Source organism: Saccopteryx leptura, chromosome 3, assembly GCF_036850995.1.
Source record: "Saccopteryx leptura isolate mSacLep1 chromosome 3, mSacLep1_pri_phased_curated, whole genome shotgun sequence".
Classification (NCBI taxonomy): Eukaryota; Metazoa; Chordata; class Mammalia; order Chiroptera; family Emballonuridae; genus Saccopteryx; species Saccopteryx leptura.
This window is the reverse complement of record NC_089505.1, coordinates 107,257,286-107,274,280: the sequence shown is the minus strand read 5'-3', so window position 1 is coordinate 107,274,280 and position 16,995 is coordinate 107,257,286. Positions and strand designations below refer to the sequence as shown.

At 43.8% G+C, this 16,995-nt stretch overlaps 1 protein-coding gene across 3 annotated transcripts in view; it reads right to left on the bottom strand.

Moving 5' to 3' along the window:
• KHDRBS1 (KH RNA binding domain containing, signal transduction associated 1) overlaps positions 1 to 16,995 on the bottom strand; it is a 43,145-nt gene that overhangs the window by 1,984 nt on the left and 24,166 nt on the right. The window contains exons 9-11 of one of the 3 annotated variants that reach the window (XR_010750226.1): positions 13,336 to 13,528; positions 10,705 to 10,762; positions 6,901 to 6,998 (exon numbers count right to left, since the gene is read on the bottom strand). Coding sequence is in view for 1 of the 3 variants with exons in the window: in XM_066375716.1 (XP_066231813.1) it covers positions 13,431 to 13,528 (98 nt within the window). In the remaining 2 variants the exon portion in view is untranslated. Of the gene's footprint in view, positions 1 to 6,900; positions 6,999 to 10,704; positions 10,763 to 12,206; positions 13,529 to 16,995 lie in introns of those variants that run through there. The other 2 variants (XR_010750225.1, XM_066375716.1) reach the window with 2 other exon arrangements.

Sequence of the window (16,995 nt, the reverse complement as noted above, 5' to 3'; positions counted from 1 at the left end):
TACACTGTTAACTTCCATGAGGCCAGGGACCAATTTTATCTTGCTCACTTGCCACTGACTTTCCAGTGTCTACTAGTACATAGTGGACAGTCCAATTTATAACCGTGAATGCATTATGAAAAATAAAAAAAAGTGGCTATGTGTACTGCTATCTGAAGAGCAGCTATGAAAAATTGTATCCGAGTGCAGGTAGTTCTCTTTTTCAAAGGCAGATGCAATTTGTTTCCTCCATTCCAACCCCAGAGAGCCTGAGAAATGTGTAGCACTCATTTTATAACTAAAGCTGGGTCATGAATAGGAAGCATGAAGCCTGTAGGAGTCAGAAAACCCCAGAGAAGAATTAGCCCTGGGCCTGACCAGGTGGTGGCGCAGTGGATAGAGCATTGAACTGGGATGCAGAGGACCCAGGTTCGAGACCCCGAGGTCGCCAGCTTGAGCGCAGGCTCATCTGGTTTGAGCAAAAGCTCACCAGCTTGGACCCAAGGTCGCTGGCTGGAGCAAGGGGTTACTCCGTCTGCTGAAGGCCTGTGGTCAAGGCACATATAAGAAAGCAGTCAATGAACAACTAAGGTCTCGCAACAAAAGGCTGATGATTGATGCTTCTCATCTCTCTCCGTCCCTGTCTATCCCTCTCTCTGACTCTGTGTCCCTATAAAAAAAAAAAAGAAGAAAAAAAAAAAAAGAATTAGCCCTATATCTAAACCCAAATGCTTTTTGATTGATTGACTGATTGAAAGAGACAGATAGACAGACAGACATGGACAGACAGGAGGGAGAGAGATGAGAAGCATCAACTCATAGTTGCGGCACTTTCGTTGTTCATTGATTATTTTCTCATATATGCCTTGACTGGGGGGGTTCTAGCTGAGCCAGTGACCCCTTGCTCAAGCCAGTGACCTTGGGCTTCAAGCCTGCAACCTTGAGGTTTCAAATCTAGGTCCTCAGTGTCCCAGGTCAACAGTATCCACTGTACCACCACCTGGTCAGGCCCAAATGCTTTTAAGTTCTCTCTCCTGGTGCCTGGGGGGAAGAGACTGTCTGGCTATCCTGAGGTAGGCCGAGGTGGGCTCCAGAGTTTGACAAGGAACAGCTAATTCAGGCATCTTAATAAAGTATGAACTGGCAATGTGCTCTACTTGGCTGATTAATCTGGGGCAATAGCCTAGCCATGGCTCACACTCTGCCTAGAAACTTCTCACAGGCTGTCTTTTTTCAGAAGTCCCTATGACCTCCCAAAATTTGCCTTGAAAATGACAAGGCCTCCTTGCAAAGAACTCCCTAGGACTAGGTGAGGGAAACACAAGGATAGCTTATGTACTTGCCTGAGATGCAGCCAAAGGCAATCACCACAGCTTAGTCTAGGAATGAGTATGGCACCTACTGCTGAGAGGCTACCCCACTTGTAGTTAAGGAATGTCAAGGGGCTAAACCCCAGAAGCACGGTTATGAAATTCAAGTTCCTTCTAGATACAAATCTCCCTCCTTTAACAAAAGAGAACTGCAGTCGGAAGAACACTGGATGAGAACACGTTCTCCACCTCAGAGCCAAAACAGGCCACAGAATAGAAGACCTCCATCCCAGGGGCTAGAAAGTTATTCTAGATGTCAGAGAACATAATCTGCTCCCCATTACCCAAAAGAGGCTTTGGTCTGCTGTTTGAATGTAACCTCCTTGGGAGCAATCAGGCCACAATAGGACTAGGGTGCAGTGCCCACCACAGGCCTTTGCTCCTAAAGGGCTAGGCCAGGGAACAAAAGAAGTAGTTAGGCAGTGCAGTGCACTTCCTCCCCTCCCCCTAACAGCTGCTGTCTCAAGACAGCTGTATCCAGCCAGTCTGCTCAAGACTATTAAATATTCATCAGATGCTTGCTAGCTTTAAACATGCAACGACTATTAATTTGGAGAGCAAGAGGTACATAAGGGTCTGGAAAGAAAGAGAGAAAAAGAGAGAGTGCTTAGAAGTAACCAATTCTTTTAAGTCTAAGAATCTGAAAACCAAGCCAGTGACACCCATCCTATACACCAAAACTGGAAACTCCTTTCAGTGTAAACTGATCTTGTTGCCACTCTAGACACTGAGGCGGCAGCTCATGGGGGCAGAGACTTGGGTCTAAGCTGTGGTTATCCTAACCTGTACACATCAGCTTTCAGTTTCCCAGGATAATCCTCATTTCACAGGCTTGGGAGAATTACATGGGATGCTGCATATGATACTCCCAGCACAGAATTAATAGCAGAATTAAGAGCTTAAAATGGAGGCAGAGACTTCATTCATTTGGGACAGAGTGGTGAGAACAAAGTTTCTATCTGTGAAGATTCAGAGTTTGGTCTCCAACTCACAGGGTGGGTAAAGGGGATGAGGTTGTGGGAAGAGGCTATATCAACATATGGTGAGGGTTTAACATCCCACCTCCATATTGCCCAAATACTATACTCTCTGAGAGGAGAGATGATTTCCTTTCTGAAAAAGGTAAGAACCAAAACAACTTCAGACAAGACAGAGAGGAAGAACTGCAAGGTGGTGGGAGACTATCCCCCTTCACTCTCCCACAAAGGAGTGGTATCACAGATGGCTTTTCTCTTCTGGCTCCTTACTCCCCTACCTCATCAGTACAATGGCAAACAGGTGTGTTCTGGTGCTTAAGGCCTGCCTCCAAGAGCTCCCTAAATTTTAGAATAAACTCTAAATTCCTTGTCTAACATTTATCTTTTCAAGATTGGCACTAACTTACTCTTCCAGCTTATATTCATAGCTAAATTTATTGGAAGCTTACATATCATGTTGAATGTGATACAAATATTAGTTCACTCAATCTTTACAGTAGTGTTGTCTTGTCAAATGAATTATTACCCCATTTTACAGATGATGAAACTGAGACCTGGAGAAGATAACTCATCTAAGTTTCTAAAGCTAGCAGCTTTGGAGGCCAAATTTGAAATTAGTCTTTTTGAAGCCATTGTAAAATGCTATGCTAACCTTAGTTATACTTTGAGACTTAGCTTCAATGTCACTCCTCTTCGCCAGCACTCCCTATACCTTTCCTAGCAGCTCCTGCAAGCTCCCTGAAATGCAGTTTAGCAACAGAAACAATCACACACTACCCCAACTATGTAAGACTCTCTCACACTGGACTGAGTTTCTTGAAGGCAGAGACTACGAAATGATGTAGACTGTGACCCAGCACAGCCAGTACAAGAGCCTCAGCAAATGTTCTCTGCATTAGTAATAATATTCCTGCAGAAAAGCCTCCTTCCAGATACCGAATGAGTGTACAAGCTCCCTGTGATGGTTCTGGTTAATAGATTAAACTCAATTCCAGTAGTTGAGACTAATCACAGCCTCTAAAATCAGACTGCCTGAGCTTGAATCTCAGCTCTGCTACTTAACAGCTGCTTGACCTTGGATAAGTGATTTAATTTTTCTGGGCCTCAGTTTCATCACTGTGTAAATATGGGATAATTACAGCTACTCCACATGTGGAGAAGAGAGTGTATGGCACACAGTGAAGAATGTTAGAATTGAGAAAATGCCACAGTAGTCAAGATGTACCCTATTTCCAATTTTAACATCTCTGAAATCAGGATGCATCTTACATTCAATATAAAAATAAACCACTGTGTCGGCCCTGGCCGGTTGGCTCAGCGGTAGAGCGTCGGCCTGGCGTGCGGGGGACCCAGGTTCGATTCCCGGCCAGGGCACATAGGAGAAGCGCCCATCTGCTTCTCCACCCCCACCCCCTTCTTCCTCTGTCTCTCTCTTCCCCTCCCGCAGCCAAGGCTCCATTGGAGCAAAGATGGCCCGGGCACTGGGGATGGCTCCTTGGCCTCTGCCCCAGGCGCTAGAGTGGCTCTGGTCGTGGCAGAGCGACGCCCCGGAGGGGCAGAGCATCGCCCCCTGGTGGGCAGAGCGTCGCCCCTGGTGGGCCTGCCGGGTGGATCCCGGTCGGGCGCATGTGGGAGTCTGTCTGATTGTCTCTCCCCATTTCCAGCTTCAGAAAATTAAAAAAAAAAAACAAAAAAAAACCACTGTGTCAATTTAATTGGTAGTCATTTTTCTTTCTTTGTAGTACTTAATAATACATCTTATAATAAACGGCCTCAAGTGTCAATAAAATATAGAAGCAGCACGCTTTCAGCATAGAAAATGAACTTTGGTGTACAAAAGCGTTGATATACACCACCTCCCACAACTTGATATGTAACCATTGTAAATTACTTCATCTTTCCTATTATCTACTACTTCATTTACAACCTAGTAGGCATTCAAATTGACTTCTCTTCTTCCTTAGCCAGGCAAAGCTACTTATTTTTCCCATGTCACTTTCTTCTTTTATTTATTTACTTATTTATATCCAATTTTCGGTTTATTAATTGAGAGGAGACAAGAGACTCCTTCATGCGCCCCAACTGGGGTCTACTGGCAAGCTCCCTGGGGATGGGCTATGCTCTGCCCATATGCAGCTGGCAGTTGCTGAGCAACTGAACTATTTTTAGCACCTGAGGTGAGGCTCCACTGGAGCCACTCTCAGTGCCAGGTGCCAACTCACTAGATTGAGCCGGGAGAGCAAGAGGAGAGGAGAGAGAGAGAGAAAGAGAAAAGGGCCAGGGGAGGGGCGAAGAAGCAGATGGCCACTTCTCCTGTGTACCCTGACTAGAATCCAACCCGGAACTTCCACACCTGGGCCAACCAGCCAGGACTTACAGTGTGTCCGTGAAGTCATGGTGCACTTTTGACTGGTCACAGGAAAGCAACAAAAGACAACAGAAATGTGAAATCTGCACCAAATAAGAGGAAAACTCTCCCAGTTTCATACCTATTCAGTGCAGTCCGATGTGGGCTCACGCACAGATTTTTTAGCGCTCCTTAGGTAGCTATCCCGTATAGCCTCTACAGACTCGTCACTGACTGATGGCCTACCAGAACGGGGTTTCTCCACCAAACTGCCGGTTTCCTTCAACTGCTTATCCCACCGAGTAATGTTCTTCCTATGTGGTGGCGCTTCGTTATAAACACGCCGATATTCATGTTGCACTTTGGTCATGGATTCTAATTTAGCGAGCCACAGAACACACTGAACTTTCCTTTGTACCATCCACATCTCTACTGGCATGGCTGTGGGCTGCTCTGCTGTATACACGGTATTACGTCATCATCTGCGCATACGCACATGCTGCCACATCATCCTACAGAAACTAGGAGGGTTTTCCTTTTATTTGGTGATTTCACATTTCTATCGTCCTTTTTTTTTTTTTTCTTTGCATTTTTCTGAAGCTGGAAACGGGGAGAGACAGTCAGACTCCCGCATGTGCCCGACCGGGATCCACCTGGCACGCCCACCAGGGGCGAGGATCTGCCCACCAGGGGGCGATGCTCTGCCCCTCTGGGGCGTTGCTCTGCCGCGACCAGAGCCACTCTAGCGCCTGGGGCAGAGGCCAAGGAGCCATCCCCAGCACCCGGGCCATCTTTGCTCCAATGGAGCCTTGGCTGCGAGAGGGGAAGAGAGAGACAGAGAGGAAGGAGGGGGTGGTGGAGAAGCAAATGGGCGCTTCTCCTATGTGCCCTGGCCGGGAATCGAACCCGGGTCCCCCGCACGCCAGGCCAACGCTCTACCGCTGAGCCAACTGGCCAGGGCCTCTATTGTCTTTTGTTGCTTTCCTGTGACCGGTCAAAAGTGCACCATGACTTCATGGACACACTGTACTTTTTCCTTTTAAAAATAATGTGTTCGTCTGACCAGGGAGTGGTGCAGTGGACAGAGCATCAGACTGAGAAACAGAGGACCCAGGTTTGAAATCCTGAGGTCGCTGGCTTGAGTGCAGGGTTGCTGGCTTGACTGTGGGTGTTGGGGACCGCAACCTGACAGGGTCCTTGTGGTTTAGATTTTTTGGGGACACAGGTGTGGGGGACTAGCAGTAAGCTGACAGTCAGCCCAACCTTCCACCTCACTTGCCTGCTTAAGTTGCTAAAGGCTAAGTTTTTTCCCAATACCTTTATATTAGCTGTGATGCTGGATTGTTTCTACTCTTCCTATCCCCCAAGTCCCTCTGAGAGATTGGAGGCAGTTTTCTTTTTATCCTTTGTTTTGTGAAGTTAAGATGTTATGTATGGAGGGGGTTTTCTGCACTTGGGAGAATTCTTGGGTTGCCTTGGAAATGTGACTGTTTCAATGATCTCTTTGATTTGCTAATGACTTTATTCTGCCCTATAAATAAAGCAGGTATGGGGGTGGAGATGCTTTTTGCAAGCTATCTTTTGCGATGCAAAGAGACCTCCTGATCCCATCTTTTTTCTCTAAGTTTATTTCTTCATTCCATGCCATTCCCACTCAGGACCTGGAATTACTAGCCACACGGTCCTTGGCACGTGGGATCATAGACATGACCCCATGGTTGTTGGCTTGAGCCCAAAGGTCATTGGCTTGAAGCCCAAAGTTGCTGGCTTGAGCAAGGGGTCACTTGTTCTGCTGTAGCCCCCCACCCCCCCAGGGCAAAGCACATATGGAAAAGCAACCGATGAACTAAGGTGCCACAACAAAGAATTGAAGCTTCTTATCTCTCTTCCTTCCTCCCTGTCTGTCCCTATCTGTCTGTCTGTCTCTGTCACAAAAATAAAATAAAAATAAATAAATAAATTACGGTCAAGATCACTTCACAGACTGAGAAGCGATAAGATGAGAAAATAGAACAACTACTTAATAGTAACACTACCAGCAAACAGCAGCTGTATAGGCTCACACAAAGCAGGAGCCTATATATCAAGAAAGAGGGAACCCGTATGGTGCCTATGCATTCTAACCCAGAAATGATCTATGGGCAAAGCTTTGGGGGACACAGAACCACAGGGTTTGAGGCCAGGAAGAGAATATTTAAATTTCAAAAACTTGAACAAAACATCTTACCAATACTACCTCTATCTCCCTTGTTTACTTGGTTCAAGAGCTCTCTGTATATCTGTAGACAAGCAGCCATTTGGTTTCCAACTTTCAGGCTGCTGTTCCTAAAACAAAAAGCAGTCTCAGTCTGTTTTACCCTTTGTGGTCAGAAAGCCCTAGTAGTTGCTGATGTCTCCTTACATTAATTTTTAGCTTGGCATTTCTTTTTGGGGCGAGAAAGATGTTCTACAATGGTTGTGGTGATGCTTGTACAACTCTGTATATACAGTCATGAGCCACTTAACAATGGGGATACACTTTTTTTTATTTTTTATAAATATTTATTTTAATGGGGTGACATCAATAAATCAGGGTCCATACATTCAAAGAAAACATTTCCAGGTTATCTTGTCATTTAGTTCTGTTGCATACCCATCACCCGAAGAGAGAGCGTCCTCCGCCACCCTCCATCCAGTTCTCTCTGTACCCCTCCCCCACCCCCCCTTCCCCCCCACCCCCAACCACCACACTCCTGTCCATGCCTCTTAAGTCTCGCTTTTATGTCCCACCAATGTATGGAATCCTGCAGTTCCTGTTTTTTTCTGATTCGCTTATTTCACCCTGCACAATGCTACCAAGACTCCACCATTCCGCTGTAAGTGATCCGATGTCATCATTTCTCTTAGCTGCACTTCTTTTTTTTTAAGATTTTTATTTATTGATTTTACCGAGAGGGGAGTGAGGGGTGAAGGGAGGGGGGGAGGGAGGGAGGGAGGAGAGGAGGGAGGGAGGGGGGGAGGGAGAGAGATAAAGGAAATGGGGGAGGAGCAGGAAGCATCAACTGTTGCTTCTCATATGTGCCTTGACCAAACAAGACCAGAATATCAATCCAGTGACCTCAGCACTCTAGGTTGACCCTTTTAACTCTGTGCTACCACGTCAGGCACAATGGGGATAAATTTTGAGAAATATGTACGAATAGGCAATTTTGTTGTTTTGTGACCATCACAGAGTATACAGACATAAACCTAGATGGTCTAGCCTACTAGACACCTAGGCCAGTGGTCGGCAAATTCAGTCAACAGAGCCAAATATCAACAGTACAACGATTAAAATTTCTTTTGAGAGCCAAATTTTTTAAACTTAAACTATATTAGGTAGGTACATTCCTTATCGAGGTAGCACCCGCACGCGGTATTTTGTGGAAGAGCCACACTCAAGGGGCCAGTTGCATGTGGCTCGTGAGCCAGATGTGGCTCTTTTGATGGCTGCATCTGGCTTGCAGACAAATCTTTAATAAAAAAATAATGTTAAAAATATAAAACATTCTCATGTATTACAATCCAATCATTTCCTATCACTCATGTTTATGGTTGTGGGTGGCTAGAGCCAATCACAGCTGTCCTCCGGGACACCACCAAATTTTTATTGGATAATGCGTAACACACACAGGTCGTTGTATGGCTCTCATGGAATTACATTTTAAAATATGTGGCGTTCATGGCTCTCTCAGCCAAAAAGGTTCCCGACCCCTGGAATAGGCTATACAGTATACTGCCATTGTAAATGTGGTCTGTTGTTGACCAAATCATTATGCAGCATATAACTATACTAAAACCATTGGATTATACACTTTAAATGGGTAAACAGGCCCTGGCCGGTTGGCTCAGCGGTAGAGCGTCGGCCTGGCATGTGGGGGACCCGGGTTCGATTCCCGGCCAGGGCACATAGGAGAAGCGCCCATTTGCTTCTCCACCCCTACCCCCTCCTTCCTCTGTCTCTCTCTTCCCCTCCTGCAGCCAAGGCTCCATTGGAGCAAAGATGGCCCGGGCGCTGGGGATGGCTCCTTGGCCTCTGCCCCAGGCGCTAGAGTGGCTCTGGTTGTGGCAGAGCATCGCCCCCTGGTGGGCAGAGCATCGCCCTTGGTGGGCGTGCTGGGTGGATCCCGGTCGGGCGCATGCGGGAGTCTGTCTGACTGTCTCTCCCCGTTTCCAGCTTCAGAAAAATACCAAAAAAAAAAAAAAAAAAAAAAAAAAAAAAAAAATGGGTGAACAGATGCCTTTTCAAGCACAAATTACAGGCCAAATAAAACAAAGATTTTCCCCACATGATCTGGCGGTGGCGCAGTGGATAGAGCCCTGGACTGGGATGTGGAAGACCCAGGTTCGAGACCCCGGGGTCGCCAGCTTGAGCGCAGACTCATCTGGTTTGAGCAAGGCTCACCAGCTTGAGCCCAAGGTCTCTGGCTCAAGCAAGGGGTCACTCGGTCTGCTGTGGCCCCCCACCCCTGTGAAGGCACATACGAGAAATCAATCAATGAACTAAGGAGCTGCCACAAAGAATTGATGTTTCTCATCTCTCTCCCCTTCCTGTCTGTCCCTATCTGTCCTTCTCTCTGACTCTGTCTCTACCACACACACAAAAAAGTTTCCCCAAAATTCTGTTCTTTAGACTACCCTAGGCAGAGTTGAGAGTAACTTCTCTACATTCAGAGACTTTCCCTTAAAATTTCCTACCCATTTATGTGACCAATATCATGCAGGACTTTGTGGGTGCTTCAAACCATGCTCAAGACACATGGCCCTCTCTGCCTGACCTGTGGTGGTACAGTAGATAAAGCATAGACCTGGAACATTGAGGTTTGATACCCTGGGCTTGCCTGATAAAATAATTTCCCTACTAGGGGTTGCCTAAGTATGAGAAATACCCTTTTCCTTAGATTATAAGCAGTATAGGATAAGTCAGATGGTAGGTTCTGGCAAGATATCAACTTGGGCTTGATTACTAATAATACTAATTATGGACCCTGGGAGATCACTTTACCTAATTCTCAGTTACTTCTGTAAAATACAGGTATTACTGGACAACTGTTTTCTTGGCTACACAGAATCCATTTCTCTTTCCTAATTACACCCTGACTTCCTTTTGTGGACTATTATGTTATTTTTAAACTATTCTTTTTTGTGTGTGTGTGACAGAGACAGAGAGAGAGTCAGAGAGAGGGACAGATAGGGACAAACAGGAAGGGAGAGAGATGAGAAGCATCAATTTTTCGTTGTGGCTCCTTAGTTGTTCATTGATTGCTTTCTCATATGTGCCTTGATTTGGGGGGGGGGCTACAGCAGAGCGAGTGACCCCTTGCTCAAGCCAGTGACCTCAGGGTTTCAAACCTGGTTCCTCTGCATCCAAGTCTGATGCTCTACCCACTGTGCCACCGCCTGGTCAAGCAACTATTCTTTATATTTTTAAACTATTCTTACTGTATACTGCTCAAGTATGGGGGACGTGATTCAAGCTAATCCAGTCTGACATTCCCTCCCTATAACTTGAAATCTTGAGGGAAAAAGAAACCAAACATGGTTTGAGTTCACTTATTCCACAATAGTGCCTAAGCAGCTATCACCACTTCAGGATCGCTTCTGAGGTCTACCACTGCTGCTTCAGTTCTCTGCAGTCACTCTGGTTCCTAAACCAGATTTTCTAGCTTCATACTAAATCTGTGAAACCATAACATCCTTCTAATAAATTCCCTTTGTTTACATTAGTTACTTTGTAGCTTACAACCAATGAACTCCAAATGAAACATTGCCTAATTAGGTTACTGATAGGATAGAGTGGGGTTCAACAGCCATAAATTGATACTGTCTACTTCTTACAAATACAGTAAATTCAAGAACTAGAAACAAACATATAAACATGGTCATGTTATAAATGATACAAACATCATACTAGGAAGATGCACCCACTGATCATCTCCCAGGCCACCTCTTAGCAGAACTTTTTAGTTAGCATAAAGTCTCACATCCTTAATAGAAAGCCACCTTAACATACCTGACATGGGTCTTTACTACCCATTCTACTTCACAAAATGTCTTGAGTTTTCAATGACCTGAAAATGGAGAAGTAAGAGATCAGTCTCTCGAAAAGGAAGTTTTAAAGACATACAAAATAAAAGATAGAGATCCTGCATGCAGTTTATACATTACAGGAGAGAAACATGCAACTTTAAGGAAATTTTAATTAACATTTCATTGTGAATATCAATATGGGGACCTATAGGGGCTCATCCTCGTACATTTTAAAATAGCTGAGCAGAAAGCTTTACTTTGGGGAGATCTAATCTACAGTCACTGAAATTTTACACTGTGTCCTTTAAGATGTCAGACTTTGTGCCCAGGTTACATTACAGTTTACTTGTGATGGGCAGGATTATTAAGAGTTATGGCTAATTTATGCGGCAGCATATGGTTTTTCTTTTTACAGCTATTTTTATTAAACAAGTTTTTGCAAAGTTTTAACATTAAAATTAACAGCTAAAGAATTGTTTATGCAAGTTGCTGTCACAGTTTATGTAAAAGAGAAATATGTGCTATTAAAATCAGACATTTAGGTTACCTTTGGTTTTTTGCGATGCATGTTAGCTTTACACATCCTGATTCTCTTGCGATAATTTTCCTTTAAAAAGGGGGGTATAGAGTGATCTCTTTTCATCAAAACAAGACATAATGCCCTGAAAGCTGACTTCAAACCATGGTTGAAAATTCAGTTATTTACACTTTATCACAATCTACAAATACATTTTTTTGTTGGTGTGTTTTAAAAAGAAAAAAAATGTCCATCATGCACTGCTGCAGGCAGCTTGGCACTTCATACAAGAGGATTTTTCACCCCCGAGCAGTTTTAGGTGGCCCATTTAGAAAAGGCATGCGAACCCTGAAAATGAACAGGAGTAGAAACAGGGCCAACCAATTCCGTCATTTCCTCTTGACCTCTCAGAAGGGAGTACAGAGCCAGCCTATCATGCCAGATCCTGCCCCAGCCCAGCTGATTTATTAATAGCATTTCTGGGATTAGAAGGGAAACCCTTAAGGGCATCCAGGGTTTGCTGAATTGTCATCTCTAAAAGCAGGTAACAGGCGCTACCCCTTTTCAAGTTCACAGAGATTTGGTGTCACTCTTAGGACCACCTAGGGGCTCTACAGAAGATGCAACAAGGGTAGCTGGCACTTTACATATTGATACCTCCATGTGGAAATCAGTCCAAGTTTTGGTTTTATTGGGTTTTTCTCTTCAGATACTGGATCTTGTGATAGGATTAGATAAAACTGTTTTCAACAACTTCCAGGGGGTGAAAAAGCTTTGGTTATTTTTAAACTAAAACTTAACAACTCGATAAACTTTTTTTTGGTAAACTTAAAATAAAATCCCCACCACCATTTTAAGAATGTCTCCAACTTTTAACAAGCCCATTCATTAACTTTAGAATTAATTTAAGTTTATTTGAAAGAGAAAACTATTTTATTGTCCACCCACAAAAATGACAATTCATCACATTTACTTTGATTAAAAAAGGACTAAACTTTATTGACAAACTGCTGCAGACATTTTGACATAAAGTTAAGCTACCTATTTAGGCAGACTTACACATGTAGCATTTAATCTTCCAAAAACAAAATGGGAGGATGGTACAAATCCAATTAGGACTTTAACTTATGTACAGAGTGGATTTTGATTCCTTTTTCATTCAGCTGCAGTGTCCCTTTTTATATCATGCTAGTGTTGAGACATACTTGACTATATTTTGGGAAAGTTCAATATTGACAACCGTCAACTTAAGGAAATCACCAGCTTTTGGCCCCAGTGTCCAAGTGAGCTTTTCATGGAGTGCAGAATCTCAGATGGACAAAATACTTTGTCTTTTTAAATACTGAAATTTTAATTGAAAGATTGTGGCTAAAAAGCTCTGCATCAAATTCAATTCAGGTGGCCAGCCCCTCTCCCCCAATCAACCTCTTCAAAACCTAGTCTCTACTAAGTATCTCTCAACACTGTATGTCTGGGGCTAGATTTCAAAACCCACATAATGAAAAAGTCATTTTTACAAACCTAATCTTGTTTTTTAAGTCAATTAATGTTAAAAATTGCATCAACTATTTAATTCATAAGGATGTTTCATATTAAAATTTAACCTTAAGATTCAACCGCCATGTGCTTTTAAAGGAAATGTTTTTAGAGACGTCTGAGCTCACTTTTACATGGTGGCACCTATTGCCATTAACGTTTGTGATTTTAAATCTTAAAACAGCCCTGAATTTTGAAATGTAGCCTAGTTTGGGATTCTGCAACTACAACTATACGGGATGCCTCAAATCAAAACTAAGATAAAGTTAACAAGCCTTAACTTCAGAACCTTTAAGCAAGCAATGTCATTTTTGAAACTAACAGGTTTGTGGTTTTTTTTTTTACTCAACTTCTTTTTTTTATTATAAAAGGTACATTTCTGTTTATATTTAAACAACAAAGAAAAAAGGCATCTACACACTTAAAAAATTAATTCAATATTCCTAAATCTATTTTTAACTCATTTTAAAATACTACATACAGAAGCCAGAATGCAGAGTTAAGAATGAAGTAAGGTGGGGAGAAGAAGGGGACCACGAAGAAAAACACTTAGACAATTACTTGTCTGTTGTGGGTAAAGCAACAGGAATCCTGGGAGATACAAGAAATCAGTAACAACTTTGCTCATAACTGATATTTCCCCCTCATGTTTGTTTTTAATAACGTCCATATGGGTGCTCTCTGTATGCTCCCTTCACCGGCCTAGCCGGAGGGGCCTTCAGCGATGGCCTGGTCCCATTCCAGTCGTCTTGGCCTATGAAGAAAGCAAGAACAATTTAGAAACCATGTACCTAGGCATTTGGGGAGGAGCAGGGGTAAGTCACCTGGTAAAAAAAACACACTGCTTTGCTTCCACTGTCTTGCTACCTCTCCAAGTGGTCCTTCTTTTCTCTCTACTTGGCTTTCCTGAGTAGCTTAGGCAATTTCCCAATTGGAGGGGAGTTGTGAGTGGATGAACGGAAGGAACACTCAGAAAGCGCCTGGAGACTCTCCATAGGCAACATGATCTATACTCCAGCTCCCAAACCTCGCAAAACCCAACATTTGCTGAGACAGTGCAGAAATCAACTTCAGGGGGTCTGCAATGCCCTTTTCTGTTCCCAAAGCAACCAGACAGTCTCAGGTAAGGTGAATTTCTGGGAGTCTTTCCAACTGGAAGCAGAAAGCTGCCTTTCCATCCAAAAGCGAAGTCAGGTTTCCCCATGGAGAAGTGTCCTCTGGCTCTCTGGAAGAAGGAAGCAAGGACCACTTTTCATGAGCCTCCCCACCAGCAGAGCCAAGGCCTACTGCTCTGGCAAAAGGATATACGATCAAATCTGTTTAGAGCACTGATTAGGAGAATTCGTTATTTCTTTCCTTGGGCCCACAGTCCAGAGAAGCCAGACAACATGGGTGACATACTCAGATGGCTTTCTTTCATGACAGGGAAAAGCCTGAGGGAGAGGATCACTTACTTCTAGAGCTGACTTCTCAGAAAAATGAGTTGTGTTCATAACCTTTTTGGTCTCACTCACTGCTATACTTTACCCATGCCAGTTCACTTCTTCAGTGGCCTGCATTCAGGAACATCTTCTTTTATCACTATAGGTTTAAAACCCCTTACATGGCTCTCAAGTCACAAAGAACCCTACCTAAGCCTGTTTCTATGCCTAGTATAATAGACATGACCATCATTTTCCAAGTTGCTTCTGGGTACCAACAAGATAGTTTATTTTTCCAATTCTGTTTATAAAGACAGAAATCAGTCCTGGCTGGATCCTTGGTTGGTTAGAGAGCATCATCCCGAAGCATAGAGGTCGCCAGTTTGAGCCAGTTAGAGCACATACAGGAACAGATGTTCCTGTCTCTCTTACCTACACTCTCTCTCTTCCTCTCTCTAAAAAATCAGTGAAATAAAACATTAAAAAATGATTAAAAAAATTAAAAGGGGGGGGGCATTAATCAGAACAGATTAATTATGGCAAGATCATACCAGGAACACAACGAGCAGTCTACCTTTCAGTCCAATCTTTTTTTTTTTAAATTAATTTTTAGAAAGACAGAGGAAGGGGTGGGAGGAGAGAAACACTGATTTGTTATTCCATTTCATTGTGCATTCACTGGCTGATTCTTTTTTTTTCCTAAGAGAGGCAGGAAGAGAGACAAACAGAGAAACCAGAACATCAAGCTGTTCCTGTATGTGTTTTAAAGGGGGATCGAACCAGCAACTTCTGAGCTTTAGGACAATGCTCTAACCAACTGAGCTACAAGGCCAGGGCTTCAGTTCAGTCTTTTATACAGCAAAAGAGAAATACAATTTAGCCAACACATACAGAGGCCCCATTATGCTGTAGCACTGATGTGGAGAGAAATACCCCAGGGCAATCACACTGCCCTTTTAAATAGTGGCATATGAGTAGGGCAGTGTGGTGTTACTAATGACAAATGTCCAGTGCCATTTAGTTAGAACTAGTGAAAACTGCTTCCCTCGGCAAGTAGCTGATTGGCTACTACATACTGTGCTAAGGAGTTGAGCTCAGCCTGTCCACCTGTGGGAAACCCTAAGAGGCTCCCCTTTTTAGCTAGACTGTCAACTAGTATCTTAAGAACTGTCAACTGCTGAACCCCTTGCCAAGAATTCTGGAATCCCTACAGGTATGTTTAAAACACCTCACATTTAATGGGCTGCTCTCTCTGCATCCATGGCCACATGGCACTTCCTCTGTGGCCCATTAATACAGGCCATAACTGGCTCTCAAGGACACTTTTTTTTTTTTTAAGTCTATGTTATTTATTTATTTATTTCAGAGACAGAGAGAGGGACAGATAGGGACAGACAGACAGGAACGAAGAGAGATGAGATGCATCAATCATTAATTTTTCGCTGCGACACCTTAGTTGTTCATTGATTGCTTTCTCATATGTGCCTTGACTGTGGGCCTTCAGCAGACCGAGTAACCCCTTGCTCAAGCCAGCAACCTCGGGTCCAAGCTAGTGAGCTTTGCTCAAACCAGATGAGCCCACGCTCAAGCTGGCAACCTCAGGGTCTTGAACCTGGGTCTTCTACATCCCAGTCCGACACTCTATCCACTGCGCCACTGCCTGGTCAGGCTCAATGACGCTCTTGAGCTATGTGTTTTCAACCAAACCTCAGGGAAGGCAGTTTGGTCGTACAGCCATTCCAGTCCCTATAGCTCTCTTGGGATCGAGGACTGAGTTGAGATGTCTCCAAGACAGTAAGGATCTTGGTGCCAGTGCTGCCCTGAATTGGCTCTAGTCCCTGTAGCTTCTAATCTAACAGGTGCTATTCCTGTCCCAATCTGCTCTGACTAGCTACTTGCGATCTAGGTCCTTTTCGCTGTTATTTCCTCTACAGTGAGATTCTTTTCCATGAGATCCAAAATTGTTTTTAAAAGCAAGGTAGCATCCTAGATAGGTAGCTCAGTTGCTTAGAATGTCTTCCCAATATGCTAAGTTTGTGGGTCTGATCTCTGGTCAGGGCACATACAAGAATCAACCAACGAGTGTGTGGCAAGTGGAGCAACAAATTGATGTTTCTCTCTCTAAACAAACAAACAAAACCAAAAACTCATTTAAAAAAAGGTGAGGCCTGAACAGGCGGTGGCGCAGTGGATAGATCGTCGGACTGGGATGTGGAGGACCCAGGTTCGAGACCCCGAGGTTGTCAGCTTGAGCGCAGGTTCATCTGGTTTGAGCAAAGCTCACCAGCTTGGACCCAAGGTCGCTGGCTTGAGCAAGAGGTTACTTGGTCTGCTGTAGCCCCACAGTCAAGGCACATATGAGAAAGCAATCAATGAAAAACTAAGGTGTCACAACGAAAAACTAATGATTGATGCTTCTCATCTCTCTCTGTTCCTGTCTGTCTGTCCCTATCTATCCCTCTCTCTGACTCTCTGTGTCTGTAAATTAAAATAATAAAATAAAATTTAAAAAATTAAAAAAAATAAAATAAAAAAAGGTGAGGTGGGCAGAAGAGTAGAGTTGGATGTGGCCTAGGTATCAGCAGCAAAGGCCCAGAAAACACAACCTAGGTCTAGACATCTCCTGGCCTAAAGTATGAAAAAGAAAATCAACTTCAGCTTAAGGCTGCTGCTCCAACCACACCAAGGTGAACCTGAGTCCTAGTTTAGGACATCTGCTTAGCCTTCCAGGAGTAATAGTACCCTTATCTCTACCACACACCACAAAACAAAAACGAGCAGGATTCCTACTGTCACATCT